Source organism: Hoplias malabaricus, chromosome 7 (genome assembly GCF_029633855.1).
Source record: "Hoplias malabaricus isolate fHopMal1 chromosome 7, fHopMal1.hap1, whole genome shotgun sequence".
NCBI lineage: Eukaryota > Metazoa > Chordata > Actinopteri > Characiformes > Erythrinidae > Hoplias > Hoplias malabaricus.
Window position 1 is genome coordinate 9,814,918 of NC_089806.1, and position 15,687 is coordinate 9,830,604.

General features: G+C 42.1%; 1 protein-coding gene across 1 annotated transcript in view; it reads left to right on the forward strand.

Annotated features, from left to right (window-relative positions):
• Positions 1-11,561, forward strand: part of fut8b (fucosyltransferase 8b (alpha (1,6) fucosyltransferase)) — a 155,295-nt gene extending 143,734 nt beyond the window's left edge. Inside the window, exons 8-10 of the mRNA XM_066677558.1 lie at positions 7,658-7,834; positions 8,302-8,452; positions 10,773-11,561. Coding sequence (XP_066533655.1) covers positions 7,658-7,834; positions 8,302-8,452; positions 10,773-11,114 — 670 coding nt within the window. The 3' untranslated portion in view covers positions 11,115-11,561. The remainder of the gene's footprint in view (positions 1-7,657; positions 7,835-8,301; positions 8,453-10,772) is intronic.
• The last annotated feature ends 4,126 nt before the right edge of the window (positions 11,562-15,687 follow it).

Sequence of the window (15,687 nt, forward strand, 5' to 3'; positions counted from 1 at the left end):
GAGCTAAGTATTTGAATTTGAATTTTGAATTTTTTAATGATTAATTCATTCATTTATTATCTGTGAGCCTTATCCAGTTCAGGGTCTTACTTGAGCTTACGGAGCTTACCTGAGATCACTGGGTGCATGTCACGGTTGGGCAGGAGAAGACAAGGAGGTGGACATAAACGCAATACTTTATTTACGTAGGAGTACTTTATTACAAAAACAGAAACAAAACAGAACAAACACAGGCAAGACAGATGGAATAAAGAGAAGACTAAACTAAACAAGATTAAACAAGGACAGACAGGAAACAACCATGAGCCGGGCTAGATACATGTATACAGAAATACACGGGGGGCACAGAAACACACATCTGCACACACAAGACAGGGGAGCACTATTGGAGGGACTATATATACACAGAGCATTGACAAGGAACACCTGGGACTGATAACGAGAGGGCAAGACTACAAAGGAGACACTGACGAGAGGGCAGAGCTAAGGCGGGACTAGGGCAGAGACAGGAACAATAATAAACAGAACCATGTGTAAGAGCACACGGTGGGGAAAACAGACACATGAAAGGACCAGGGCGTGAAAGCGCAAGGAAGGAACACACCCTGTAGGGGACACCAGTCCTTCACAGGGCAACACACACTCACACAATCACACCTACAGACACTTTTGAGTCACCAATCCACCGACCAACGTGTGTTTTTGGACTGTGGGAGAAACTGGAGCACCCGGAGGAAGCCCATGCGGACACGGGGAGAACACACCACACTCCTCACAGACAGTCACCCGGAGGAAACCCACACAGACACTGGGAGAACACACCACACTCCTCACAGACAGTCACCTGGAAGAAACGCACACAGACACTGGGAGAACACACCACACTCCTCACAGACAGTCACCCGGAGGAAACCCACACAGACACTGGGAGAACACACCACACTCCTCACAGACAGTCACCTGGAAGAAACGCACACAGACACAGGGAGAACATACCACACTCCTCACAGACAGTCACCCGGAGGAAACCCACGCAGACACAGGGAGAACACACCACACTCCTCACAGACAGTCACCCGGAGGAAACCCACACAGACACAGGGAGAACACACCACACTCCTCACAGACAGTCACCCAGAGCGGGACTCAAACCCACAACCTCCAAGTCCCTGGAGCTGTGCGACTGCGACACCACCTGCTGCACCACCGGGCTGCCTATATATTTTAATTATAATTACACTAATTACATTAATACATGAAATATTCTGATTTAGAAAAAATTCAGATTAAAAACATTCACGTCACGAATACAAATCAAGGCCAGAGAAAAACACCGACCTGGAGGAACAGGGCATGCCTTGCCCTTAAGCAAGAGGGTGCCTCGCAACCCCTAGAACCCTGGTGTACGATCCTGACAGACCCCATCAAGTCACCAGCGGTGGGATGCGAACCAGGTTTGATCAGTTGGTAGCACATCAGTTGGTGAGAAGGTCCAGGGCTAGTTCACATACCGATCTCTGTACTGATGGATGTGTTTGGGTTTGGCAGTGTGTCCTGCCGCTTAAGGGCCGAGAATCCCTTTCAGGTTTCTGAGTTTCAGAGTTCCTCAGGGTCCAGGGGGCTGGAGTTGTGGTAGCTGCCCCAAGACAGCTAGTATTATGGTGTCATTTAAAGGGTTAATGTGAAAGATCCCACCTGTGTATCTTTGACATCACTCCCTAACGCCTCTCGGCACGTCTGAAGTTATGCTAATGTGGATCAGACCAGCGCTAATCCGTGCTCACCAAGAAATTCATAAAAATGGTAATGAACAGGAGAGATTTGGTTGACACTGATCGGGTGGTGTAAGACTTTAATAAGATTTACGAGGTGAGATGGTGGAAAAATTCTCCTCCAAATGCATTATTTTCCTCCAAATGCACAAACAACAATCTTCTCCCTTCATCAGTGGAACTGCCACTGCTGCCTCAGCACTGTCTACTTGTAGTTTATGTCTCTCTCTCTCTCTCTCTCTCTCTCTCTCTCTCTCTCTCTCTTTCTCTCCATCCTCCATCTATTCACGTCGTCCTCCACTGCCTCCCTTTATTTCTTCTAGTCTTTCCAACTTCCATCACTCATCCTCCTCTTCCAGAGCTCCTTTTGTATTTTTAGCCCCCCCTCCCCCACCCACACCCCACTCTCTCTCTGTTCATTTTCAAAGGGTAGAGATAACTCTTCTGACAATGTTACATCCTCTGGGCTGAGGAGGAGAGGGACCATCCAAATTGTTGTAAGCACCCAGTTCAAAAGCCAGCATCCATGATGGTATGAGGGGTCCTAGTGCACGTGGCATGGGTGGCACCGTTAATGCTAAACAATATATACTGATTTTGGAGCAACATGCTACTGTCCAAACAATGTCTTTTTCAGGGAAGGCCTTGTTTATTTCGGTACAACAAAGCCAATTCAAATTCTGCATGGATTACAACAGCATGGCTCTTTAATAAAATGATCCAGGAGCTTAACTGATCCAGACCTGTCACCCACTGAAAACAACTGGTGAATTCTGAAAGGGAAATCCCTGTCAGAAAAATCCCTGTAATGTTGATCCTTCTATAAATAGCAAGAGTGGGAATATTTCACTTTACACTTTCAAAACTACACTTTGTCTCCTCTGTTCTCAAACACTTACAGAGTGTTGTTAAAAGAAGACGTAATGCAGCATAGTGGCAAACACCGCCCCTGTCCCAACGTTTTAGGAACATCACAATCAAATGGGCAAATACTTTTCTAAAAACTGTAAACTTTTCCATTCTCAACATTTTGAAATAATGTCTCTGTACTAGTTCCCTCAACAGTCTAAAAAGCCCTGCTCAGAACGGCAGGCTTCAGCACCTGTTCCTTTAAACGAGAACGAGCCACAGCTCATTTCAGCACGAGAGCCCAGAACTGAGGAGCGAGGAGCAGAAACTCTGGATTTTAGTTGTTTTCACTCTGTTCTCTTTTTCTCAGTATTTACTCAGCGCTCTTATTTCTCAGTGCTTGTTTTGCTCTGTTTAACCTTGTCACATAGACGCGGGTCCAACGTTGTGATCAGAGAAACTCAGCTAAGGAGGCGGGACATTTCTAAATCCTCCGCACTCAATGCGAGATGCAGCAAAAAAATGAGAACAACTCGTTTCATCCAATGTTTTCAGGCGGATCAAAAACATATAACTAGGTTGTTATACTTCTCTGTGTGTGGGTCGGCAGGCTGCCCCCCAAATTAGTGTACACATGCACTGAAAAAGTGTTTTTTATTATTATTATAATTATTCCATAACATATCCATATTTTCCTTTTCACTTTCATTGACCCCTTCAGTGGTCAATGGTGAAGGATATTAAAGCTGATCTGATCTGGAAATTTTAATCTGGGCGTACTTTGTTCATGTTCAGTAACAGTTGTGTAGAAATGCAGCTGCCTCTCAGTAGACAGCAAAGCATTACTTATACATTTCATAATACATTATTAATGCGCTCCTCTTCAGCGCTCGGTTCCCTGTACGGTGGTCCGTTTTAACACACTGTGTCAGTTCCTCTTTCTAAAGAGCAGCTTCAGACTGAGATTTTTTTTTATTTTTTGGATGTGGGAAACCAAATCCACAGCCTGTGGAAGACACTGAGATATTGACTTTGTTGTATGCTTGGGGAGTCAGCCCAGTTTTTTTTCCACCTGTCGTGTGGAATATCCACAAACTGAATTGTTGACGGTGCATTAAAATGAAATGTGCTTCATTCTTCTGTGCAGAAAGCACTGATCAGAGATGGCAACATGATCAAATATCTCTTTTGCATCAACATTTCATAACTGAATCCACACTTGTGTGTCCAACTAGGGAAATGTTGAATAAACTTACTTAAGGAGATGTCATTAAACCTGCAGAGGGTGGAGGGGTGTCCGGCTGAAACAGTGTTATTAGAAATAATCATGAATCTCCGTCATCAGCGTGAGTTCAGTTACCATCAGAGTCATAATGGTGAATGAAGTGGGAAGGTAACGCTTACATTTACATTTTTTGAAAAGCCTGGATTTGGAGCATTCCATCTGGGAGTGATTTAGTCCTCCTCTGGCTCTTCCCTGGCTCCGCCCACACATTTCCCCAGACACCCGACGTTCCTCAGGGACTCAGAAAGACACATACATCAGCCTCTGTTTCTGAGGAGACTTGCAAAAACTCAGTTGTTAAGCCAGGTTCCATGTTTTGTAAGTTTTGATCTTTGTCTTGTTTTGTATTGTCTTGTCCTGTCCTGTCATATAGAGTTTTACTACTGACCTTGCTTTGTCTTGGCCTGTCCTGTCTTTTATTTTTGTCCTGTCCTGTCCTGTAACATTGATATTAGTTACTGACTTTGCTCTGTCCTGTCCTGTGCTGTCTTTTGTCTTGTCTTGTCCTGCCCTGCAGTGTCTTGTCCTGTCCTGTGCTGTCTTTTGTCTTGTCCTGCCCTGCAGTGTCCTGTCCTTTCCTGTGCTGTTTTTGTCTTGTCTTGTCCTGCCCTGCAGTGTCCTGTCCTGTCCTTTCCTGTCTTTTGTCTTGTCTTGTCCTGCCCTGCAGTGTCCTGTCCTGTGCTGTCTTTTGTCTTGTCTTGTCCTGCCCTGCAGTGTCCTGTCCTTTCCTGTGCTGTCTTTTGTCTTGTCTTGTCCTGCCCTGCAGTGTCCTGTCCTGTCCTTTCCTGTCTTTTGTCTTGTCTTGTCCTGCCCTGAAGTGTCCTGTCCTGTCCTGTCCTGTCTTGTCTTTTGTCTTGTCTTGTCCTGCCCTGCAGTGTCCTGTCCTCTCCTGTGTTGTCTTTTGTCTTGTCTTGTCCTGCCCTGCAGTGTCCTGTCCTGTCCTGTGCTGTCTTTTGTCTTGTCTTGTCCTGCCCTGCAGTGTCTTGTCCTGTCCTGTGCTGTCTTTTGTCTTGTCTTGCCCTGCAGTGTCCTGTCCTTTCCTGTGCTGTTTTTGTCTTGTCTTGTCCTGCCCTGCAGTGTCCTGTCCTGTCCTTTCCTGTCTTTTGTCTTGTCTTGTCCTGCCCTGCAGTGTCCTGTCCTTTCCTGTGCTGTCTTTTGTCTTGTCTTGTCCTGCCCTGCAGTGTCCTGTCCTTTCCTGTGCTGTCTTTTGTCTTGTCTTTTCCTGCCCTGCAGTGTCCTGTCCTTTCCTGTGCTGTCTTTTGTCTTGTCTTGTCCTGCCCTGCAGTGTCCTGTCCTGTCCTTTCCTGTCTTTTGTCTTGTCTTGTCCTGCCCTGAAGTGTCCTGTCCTGTCCTGTCTTGTCTTTTGTCTTGTCTTGTCCTGCCCTGCAGTGTCCTGTCCTGTCCTCTCCTGTGTTGTCTTTTGTCTTGTCTTGTCCTGCCCTGCAGTGTCCTGTCCTGTCCTGTGCTGTCTTTTGTCTTGTCTTGTCCTGCCCTGCAGTGTCCTGTCCTGTCCTGTGTTGTCTTTTGTCTTGTCTTGTCCTGCCCTGCAGTGTCCTGTCCTCTCCTGTGCTGTCTTTTGTCTTGTCTTGTCCTGCCCTGCAGTGTCCTGTCCTGTCTTGTGCTGTCTTTTGTCTTGTCTTGTCCTGCCCTGTCCTGTGTTGTCTTTTGTCTTGTCTTGTCCTGCCCTGCAGTATCATGTCCTGTCCTATCCTGTCCTGTCCTGTCTTGTGCTGTCTTTTGTCTTGTCTTGTCCTGCCCTGTACTGTCCTGTCCTGCATTTTCTAGTTTCTGACCTTGCTTTTTAAATTTAGAAGAAAAAAAAAAACAACAACTGCTGGACGTGGTATTGGTATTGCCAACTGGGGGCGCTGTCCCTGTGGCCTGTGTAGCTCCCAGTGCACTGATTGGGATTCTACACTGATCAAAATGTGTTGTCTGTTGGAGGAGACAGAAAACCAAGGTCTGACCTTGAAGTTGTGAAATATCCCTGGGGCATTTCCTGGAACAGAATCAGCAGGTGTTTCCCTGAAGTCCGGCTAAATCTCCCACTGCAGTCACTCCCCTGGCCTCCTAACATCCCCTAACATCCCTATCTCTCTCACACTCTGTAGTCTCCTGTGTTTCTCGCTGATGTGTTCTGAGTGAACTGGTGTGGAATGGCTGCCATCGCATCAACAGATGGATGCTGCACATTGTCCTAAAGAACATAAATCACTTTGTGGGTCTTGAAAAGCACTGTATTAGTGTAAATATCATTCACCACTTGACCAAACGTACCGAACCCACTGAGCAAGAGGACCCAGGTCTGGACTAAAGCTCTAGTGTGGCAAAGCTAAAAACACCCTCACCTTTTGATTTTGGAACCTTTCTATTCGTTTCTTGGTCCACGTTTTGCCTCGGTGTAAAAGGACGTATCAAATTATGATATTATCAAAGTGCCAAATGAAAGAGTAAAAAGAGGTGATATAAGATTGTGTTGTGACACTGACGGTATGACAATTTGCACAAAGCTGCGTTTGCTAAGCAGGTGGCCAGAAACAGAACAGAAAAGAAAGCATCTGTTTCCCAGCTGTTAGTGTCACTGATCTAACAGGGCTCTTCGTGCACTCTTCAGACAGCTCTAGTTCTGTTCTTCTAAAAGGAAAAAGAGAAGAACAGATGAAAGTAAGCACTTGTCGTAGGTGTTGGAGAAGCTCTCCTCAGAGACTTTTCCGTGTGTGTGTGTGTTAACACAAGTCTGGTGCAAACACATTGAGCTCAGTCAGTCAGCTAGTGACTCAGTAGAGGGTATAACATCGTGTGTGTGTGTGTGTGTGTGTGTTAGAAACAGAAGAGGGATATCGATTAGTGGATGCTGAGAAGGCCAGGGATGGCTGGAGTGAAAGAGAGATGGAGAGAGGGAGTGGCAGAGAAATGAGTGAAGAAAGAAACTGTGAGGAAGAGAGAGTGTGTATGTGATTCTTATTATTGATGCTGTTGTTGCTGTTATTGCTTTCTCAATACTATTAATAATGTCCAGCTATGGGCAGGTCAACATTTTCTTGAACCCTAACCCTAGCTTCAGCAACACTGGACCTTATTCAGTCCCGCTAACAATGCTGAATTGAACTGAACTGAATGGAATTAAATTGACTCGCGTGTTGTGTCTAAAATGGCTCCCTATTCATTATTCCCTACATTACTAACTATACACTGCACTATAACAGTGAATTGAATTCAGGAGAGAAGTGACCACACTTTTTGAATGGATATTGTCCGCTATGATTTTGAACACCATGTGGCAAATTTTGGACCCAAATTAGGCACAAAGTAGGTATGTTAAGGATAAGGGGTTTCCTGCCCCTTCCCCTAGTGTGTAGAAGAGAGAATATCACACTGTGGGGACCAGTACCTTTATTCCAACCCACGTTGTGGGGAATTATCTTCCTTTTGGGGACAAATCATGTCCCTGTAAAGACACCTGTGACATTTAAAGGTGACGACATGTTAGGGTTAAGGAAAGAATTACATGTTGAAAGATTCCTGTGAGGATTTGAAGGCATTCAGCCACATAATCATCAGTAAGGTCAGGTACTGATGGTGGATGCTTATATCTGGATCACAAACCCCACTTCCACTGCTCCACAGGTGAATGCTTGACTTGTTTTATACCCCTGTTGCCATGGTGAACATTTTTAGAGTTATTTGCAGCTGCTCTAGATCACCCTGTGTTGTTTAATTGTCTATTGTGTGTGTGTGTGTGTATTTGCAGTGTACACGTGAGACGGACGGATAAAGTTGGGACAGAGGCAGCGTTCCACCCCATCGAAGAGTACATGGTCCATGTGGAGGAACAGTTCCAGTACATGGCCCAGCGCATCCAACTGGACAAGAAGAGAGTTTATCTGGCCACGGATGACCCCTCACTGCTGCAGGAGGCCAAAACCAAGTGAGTTGCCACATGAAAAGATGAGCCCTTGCAGAAGTTGGACTGAACCTCTGTGATCTGTTGAATTATGGAGGTGAAGTTGCACTGCTCCACAGTCCAACGCTGAGGCTAGGAATTGGGCAAAACGACCTCAGGTCTATGTGCTTCTCCTCTAAAGGGTCTTATTAATGTATGGCCACTGCTTTTCAGAGGAGATAATACAAGCACTGTATGAACAATTGACCACTTGTGCTAGCAGTGGTGATGTCCCAGAACCACCTTCACCAAGCCAGCTTTACAGCCCTATCATACTTTTATACGTTAATCCACACTGGCCTCCCAGGTGACTAAGACCATACCAAGCCCATACTGGCACCGTTAATGCACGCTCAGTGCCACTGGTTTCATGTGGATTTTATGCACTACATCAAAATGATCTTGAGTTATACAGCAAGTCATCATTTTGTGTGTGTGTTTGTGTTCCTCAGGTACCCAGACTATGAGTTTATCAGTGATAACTCTATCTCATGGTCGGCTGGGCTCCATAACCGTTACACAGAGAACTCTCTCAGGGGGGTTATACTGGACATCCACTTTCTGTCTCAGACGGACTTCTTAGTGTGCACATTCTCCTCACAGGTAAACACACACCCTGTTCATGGATCATTTGCATTACTGGTTCTCAGAGGGAAACATCCAGGATTTTTTACAGGACCCCTCACTTTTCACCTTTTTGTGGGAAATCAAAAGCTGCTGCTTTAAAAAAAGCCAGTTTTGACAGATTTTACATCAAAAGTTCCATTAGAAAAATAAAAGATTCTATTTATAATGCTGTAAACCAGTGCATTCCCTGCATTCAAAATCACAGAAAAGGCATGACGTTGTTCTCTCAGAATCCCAGTTTATAAAATGGCATTAGCACACTTTTCTGTTAAAGCTGACGGAACAACCGTTACCAGAAAGTGTTTACTGATTCCACATTTTCCTCACACTGTAGAGAACACTCTCTCTGGAATTTGCTGATGTCTCTTGATAGTGTGGTACAGAAAACCTCACACTGCTTTCAGAACTGCGCTCCCTCTGAGAGTAAATTCAGGATAAATGTGTCTCTGATAATGTTCACTCAAACACATCATTACAGCATTTATACCATCCATATTCCATATCCATATTATACCAATCATTCACCAACCCATTCACATAATTGTGTTTGTTTCATCTCAATTCTATAATAATAGAATATAATAATTCTATAATTCTATAATGAATGATTGCAAATAGTCACCTCTCCTCATGTAGAAGAGAATACAATGTACCTTTAAGGAACACAACTGGACTTTAAAGCCACTGCTGTAACTTTAAAGGTACATTTACACTGTTTGTAACTTTAGTGATCAGTAATGTACCTGAACTTTAAGGTTTTTTTTCTGACAATTCACCTCATCATTTGCTTCCACGTTTGTGTTTGCCTTGAGTTCCCATTGTGATAGCAGTCCGTGCTTTGTGTGTTTTAAACACAGAGATTAGCTTTTTTCAAAAGTCAAAATCAGTATCACACGGTTACCTTTTTATGTGGAACAGAAATCCCAGTAAACAAGGAACGTCCCTGGATGTTCAAAATAGGTCTAAAAGTAGTCTGTCCGTCAAGGACATATTTTAAACGTCAATGGACGTCCAAAATCCATCTTAATAAGTTAGTTAAGTTGTGACCAATTGATAACGTCAGTGGACGTCCAAAATGCGTTTTATACAAGTAATTTATTTCAGGACCAATTAATAACGTTAATGGACGTCCAAAATACGTCTAATAGTCGTCTTTTCAATGCCTGTGTTTGGACGTCTTTTCAACTTTCCTTTTCAACCTTAAGAGAACGTTGATTAGACGGCAGTCATAACGTTATTTCAACGTTGAATCAACGGCTAAATGTTTACTGGGATTTCAAATAAGAGGCTGGTGAATAACACCAAGTTTAGCCTCATAAACTCATCCATCTGTGTATGAAAATTAAAATTAATTAAGACTAAGAAGTCTTAGGCATCTAAGATAATGATATATATTTACATTAATGCCTTCTCAGTGAGTGTGGTTCTTGTATACAGTTATATATAATCATAGTAAATACAAAAAATATTAATATAAAATAAATAAGAAATATAAGATCATTTTTTTTCTCTAAAGCAGTAGGTCAGAGTGAGTTTGAAGAACAACGTTCAGATTCTCCTTGATTTGCATGAATTTGTTAAATCAACAGCACACATTATATAAAATCATTATTTATTGACCCCTTAAACTAGGTAATGGATGATAGCCTCAAATAATTTGGAAAAAATTAAATCAACAGAGTATCACACTGGAATAATGTTATTTGGTTTTATTGCTATCGAATAGATAGCTTTTTAAATCTCATAATCTTTGGTACCTAAAACTTTTGCACAGTACTGTAGAAACACACATCTGCCTCCTAAAAGGATATTTAAGATGGAAGGGAAAAAATTTGATAAGAAAGATAACATCAACCTCGACTAGTGAGACATTTAACCCTAGAACCGCCGAGCTGGGGTTTATTTGACCCCTGTGGCTAAGTGACAGATTTTGCTACAGGCTTTGGTGTGGGAGGGAAGTCATTGCAGTGCTCAGAGTCAATTGCAACAGTTTACAGCTCTTGGTGTGTCCAGGTCTCAGGGGGGCAAAATAAATTGCAGTGCATCTAGTGTTAAGTTGGAATTGAAAAATCAATTATGAATAAGACTTTTGTGGTACCCCCAGCTGTAAAAATGGGCAGAGGCTGTTTGTTTTATGCCTCTACATCTCTTCCCTCTCGTTCTGTTTTTTCTCTCCATCCGAAGCGGAGCCAGTTCTACCTCAGAACCAGTATTAATTCCATTAATATAACTTTGTCTCAACTCATCAACTACATTTAATGAAAGGGCTTTAAACCGGTCTTCTCTCTGGTCTCAGGTTTGCAGGGTGGCGTACGAGATCATGCAGACACTACACCCAGACGCCTCCTCTTTCTTCTACTCCTTGGATGATATTTACTACTTCGGAGGGCAAAACGCCCACAATCAGATCGCCATCTACCCCCACCAGCCTCGCACTGCGGAGGACATCCCCCTGGATCCTGGTGATGTCATCGGAGTGGCAGGAAACCACTGGGACGGCTTCTCCAAGGGTCTGAACCGCAGGCTGGGCCGGACTGGCCTCTACCCGTCCTACAAAGTGAAGGAAAAGATCGAAACAGTCAAATATCCCACATATCCCGAGGCAGACAAACTCATCACATTACAGAGGAAGAAATAATGAAGGAAAATGTTTTATTCTGACACAACAGATTGTCATCAACGTGGAACAAAAACTCTCTACCTTCTGCCCCGGGGATATTGTGTTTGATATACTACACATAATTTAAATGAAAACAAGTGGGCCTTAGAAGGGAGGGAGAGAGAGAGAGAGAGAGAGAGAGAGAGACAGAGACGGAGAGACCGAGAGACACAGAGAGAGTGAAGAAGAGAGACAAAATGGAGATTCCTTTTTTTCTGGACTGTGATTTTTGCTCAGATAAGAGAAATGACACATCATCCGTAAGAACTGGCACTGACAGCACACATGAGTCTATGTGTGTGTGTGTGTGTGTGTGTGTGTCTGTGTGTGTGTGTGTGTGTGTGTGTGTGTGTGCACGCATGTTTTGACTCAGCGAGCTGCCCTGAGTTATGACTGAAGCACGTCAGCGGCTGAGAGAGCTCTCAAAACCCCAAACACATTTTCATGTTTGTGTTTTGTTGTTTTTATTTTTATTAATTTTTTAAAAATTATTTAATACTTCAATACACATCTTGCCTATTATCTCCCCTCTTCACTGCTCTTCTTCCTCCTCCTGCTCTTCACACAGTTGACCTGTCCAGACTCTGCACATAAAGTGCGTTCTCTACCAGTTAGTGCTGCATGGTTGGAAAGCACTGGTAAAAATATCACTCTAGAACTCAACTCTAACACGTTCCAAAATGTATTCAGACATTCATTCTTTCGTATCCTATAACTGCTTCATCCTGGTCAGGGTTTGTCGTGGGTCTGGAGCCTACTTGGAAACATTGGGTGCTAGGCAGGAACACACTCGGGACAGAGTGCCAGACATCACACATTCACAGTGTGTCGTTTTTAATACGCAGTTTAGATTTCATTACATTAGAGTATATTAGGTTAGTTTCGAGTAGAGTAGTGATATTGCATAGCATTAGATAAAGCTACAAATACAACAAACTGGACCATGAAGAAAGACACTGTTAGGCCTTTCCCAGTAAACAAGGAACATCCCTGGACGTTCAAAATAGGTCTAAAAGTAGTCTGTCCGTCAAGGACATATTTTAAACGTCAATGGACGTCCAAAATCCATCTTAATAAGTTAGTTAAGTGGTGACCAATCGATAACGTCAGTGGACGTCCAAAACGGGTTTTATACAAGTAATTTATTTCGGGACCAATTAATAACGTCAATGGACGTCCAAAATTCGTCTAATAGTCGTCTTTTCAATGTCTGTGTTTGGACGTCTTTTCAACTTTCATTTTCAACCTTAAGGGAACGTTGATTAGACGGCAGTCATTACGTTATTTCAACGTTGAATCAACGGCTAAATGTTTACTGGGTTTCCTCAAATATGACAGTGTTCATTGGCAGCTGATTTTGATTTATTTTAGTCTTTTGACTACAGTGTGTATAAGTTTTAGTCTCATTTTAGTCATTAGTCCGGTTTTAGTCGATGGGAACTAAAAACATTTTTCGTCCATGAAGTCATTTTTTATATTTGTAAAGGTTTTCTATTTTAGAGGCATAATTTATTACTAACGTTCAGAATCAATAGCTTAAAAGTTGTTACATTTAAAAAAGTTATGTAAGGAATATGACGACTTTATTTCTTTAAATACATTTTGCATTTGTTTAACTTTAACATTAACGTTGATTTCAAAGTGCGCTGCAAACTGAGACCAAGTTGACTCCAAGGGTTAAACTCTATAAATCATTGGCCAATGATACAAGTGACTCACGGAACGCTCGGAAAATATATTCTGTTTAACATTAAATTTACTTTTTTTTTGTTTCCAAATATTCCAGAAATATTTATAAGTCTTTCATATTTTCATTTATTGTTTATTCATTGACAAAAAGTCCAGCTGAATCAGAAGAGTAGTAGTTTCTTCAGCAAATTGTGATGGTGTCAGAGGGCGTGTCAAGTTAAAGCAGCCCAAGAAAGAGCACAGAGCCTCAAATAAAACATTATCATGTAGTGTACAGGGATAAAAGACCTGTTATCTGACTCCTGATATAGATAGAAAAGGATGAAATATAAAGGGAAAAAAAACAAGGAAATGCTCCGTCTGTGTTCAGTATGTTGTCTACGTTTCTCCATTTTTCTTGCTGTTCACAAGCTCAGCAGTATGGCTCAAAACTCAGTATCATTTCCAAATTATATATCACTCTGACCTGCTGTAAACAGTGGATAAACCATGACCCTGTTCTATTTTGTTATCTCTGGCTATGGCTCTGAAATACGCCACAGCAACACTGGAACTGGGCACCCCCACAGCACCCGTCATTATTGCAATGCACTGCTCTTATGACGCACTCTAGTAGTCTACCACCCCCTTTTCCTCCCACATGTGGAGAATCTTCAGCCTGCTAAACATGAGTGAGTGAGTGAATTACATACCAGGGAACAGCATAAAAAAGTGGATCTGATGTTTTCGTTTCTAATTTGGGACACATTTCATATGTGGTATTAAAATCAGATACATATCCACCTTGTGGCAATGTGACTCAGTCTGTGCAGCCTGATCTGAATGAATTAAATCAATACGTTATCCATCTGGACAGTCCTTATTATTTCACGCTGCCTGGAGGGTACAATGAACAACAACAGTGAGGGATGATTTTCTTCCTCCAAAGCATTGTCTGTTTCTGTAAATTTAAAGGAGATGAAAATCATGTCAAAGTTCATAGTCCAGGTCATGTCACTCATTGATGATTTGGAACTTGGAATTAAACAAAAAAATGAGAAAAGAGCGCACAAACTGCACTTTAAGGATATGTTGGTGTATCACTGCCCTATCCAGGGTGTGTTACTGCCTTTTACCCAATTATTCTGGGTAGGTTCCAGACCTACAGAGACCCTGGAAATGATGAAGCAGTTACAGAAAAGAATGAATGAATGAATGAATTCAATGATTGATTAATTAATGTGTAGATCACTGTAAATTTACATTTGAATAAACTGAGCCATGCAAGAGTGTCTCATCAGGGCAATTGGGCCAAAGCTTGTCCAACCAAGCAATGGTTGCTAAGGAAGTACATGCTTCAGAGTGAGGCATAGATAGGTCTCTACACTCATTCAAACCTTTATTTTCTTCCACCATTTTGTGCTTTTTACACTCTGTGTGTGTGTGTGTGTGTGTGTGTGTGTGTGTGTGTGTGGCACACTATAGTTATGAGAGTCCCTGATTCCAGCACGTTGAAAATTCACATTTATAAAAAAAATAATTTTTTTAAATAAATAAATAAAGTGCAACTACACAAAATATGGAGAATTAAAATATTACACACACACTGCATATTTAATATAATGATCTTAAAATATAAATGAACATCCTAAAGATTTCCTGCACTGAAGAAACATCCTCAAAAATTCCTTAAACTGAACAGACACAAGGACTGAGACAGCACTCCACCGCTTGCATTTTATATTTAAAATGTATTTGAGATTTGATCACACTTTAGATTTAACACTGATGAATATGTTTTATGTTTTATTACTTTTCTCCACGGCCACCTTTAAAATATATAAATGTGACTAAATAATAATAATTTTAATTGTAATAATAATAGTTAATTAATGATATATTACATATTATTATTAAAATCAAACACTAAATTATTTATGAACATGATCTTGAGATAATCCTGTGTTTTTCGTACAGTGGAGATAAACAATTAACTCCTTCCCAAACCAAACACTAATCCTAACCCTAGCTTTTTACCCCTTTCCCTATACTTTTGTATCATTTGCATATGTACATTAGTTTAATTTGATATATATATGTTCTCTGCATCTCTTTAACTGCTCTGAGAAGTATGTCTGAGATTTGTATTTATTTTATAATGAAGGAAAATAATGTTCTTATAATTATGTCATGGGAGATTGTCTTAAATGAACAACAACAAAAATGTTTTGGTACTTTCTGTTCCAGGGCATTGTGTTTGATAAACCACAGATCAATTAAAACAGGAGGCCGTCAATATTCTTCTGTGTTTGGTGTTTGTATGAGCTACTCTGAGGGTTGTCTATATACAAAACCCAACAGTCACAACTTGAGTGAGTGTGAACCAACATGAAGCCCAGTGTGTGTAGAGTGTACAGTCTGAAATTGATGAAGGACCCCTATCAGAAAACCTGAGAGTCTGTGGTGGGGGTTATTTCTAATAAAGTGGCCAATGAGAGTCGGTATAAGGGGGGTGTTTCTAATAAAGTGGCCAGTGAGTCAGTGTGTGGGGGGGTGTTTCTAATAAACTGGCCAGTGAGAGTCTGTACGAGGGGGGTGTTTCTAATAAAGTGGCCAGTGAGAGTCTGTACGAGGGGGGTGTTTCTAATAAAGTGGCCAGTGACAGGCAGTACAGGGGTGTTTCTAATAAAGTGGCCGGTGAGTCAGTGTGTGGGGGGGTGTTTCTAATAAAGTGGCCACTGAGACCCGGTACGAGGGTGGGTGTTTCTAATAAAGTGGCCAGTAAGAAGCGGTACGGGGGTGTTTCTAATAAAGTGGCCAGTGAGAGGCGGTACGAGGGGGGTGTTTCTAATAAAGTGGCCAGTGAGAGTCGGTACGAGGGGGG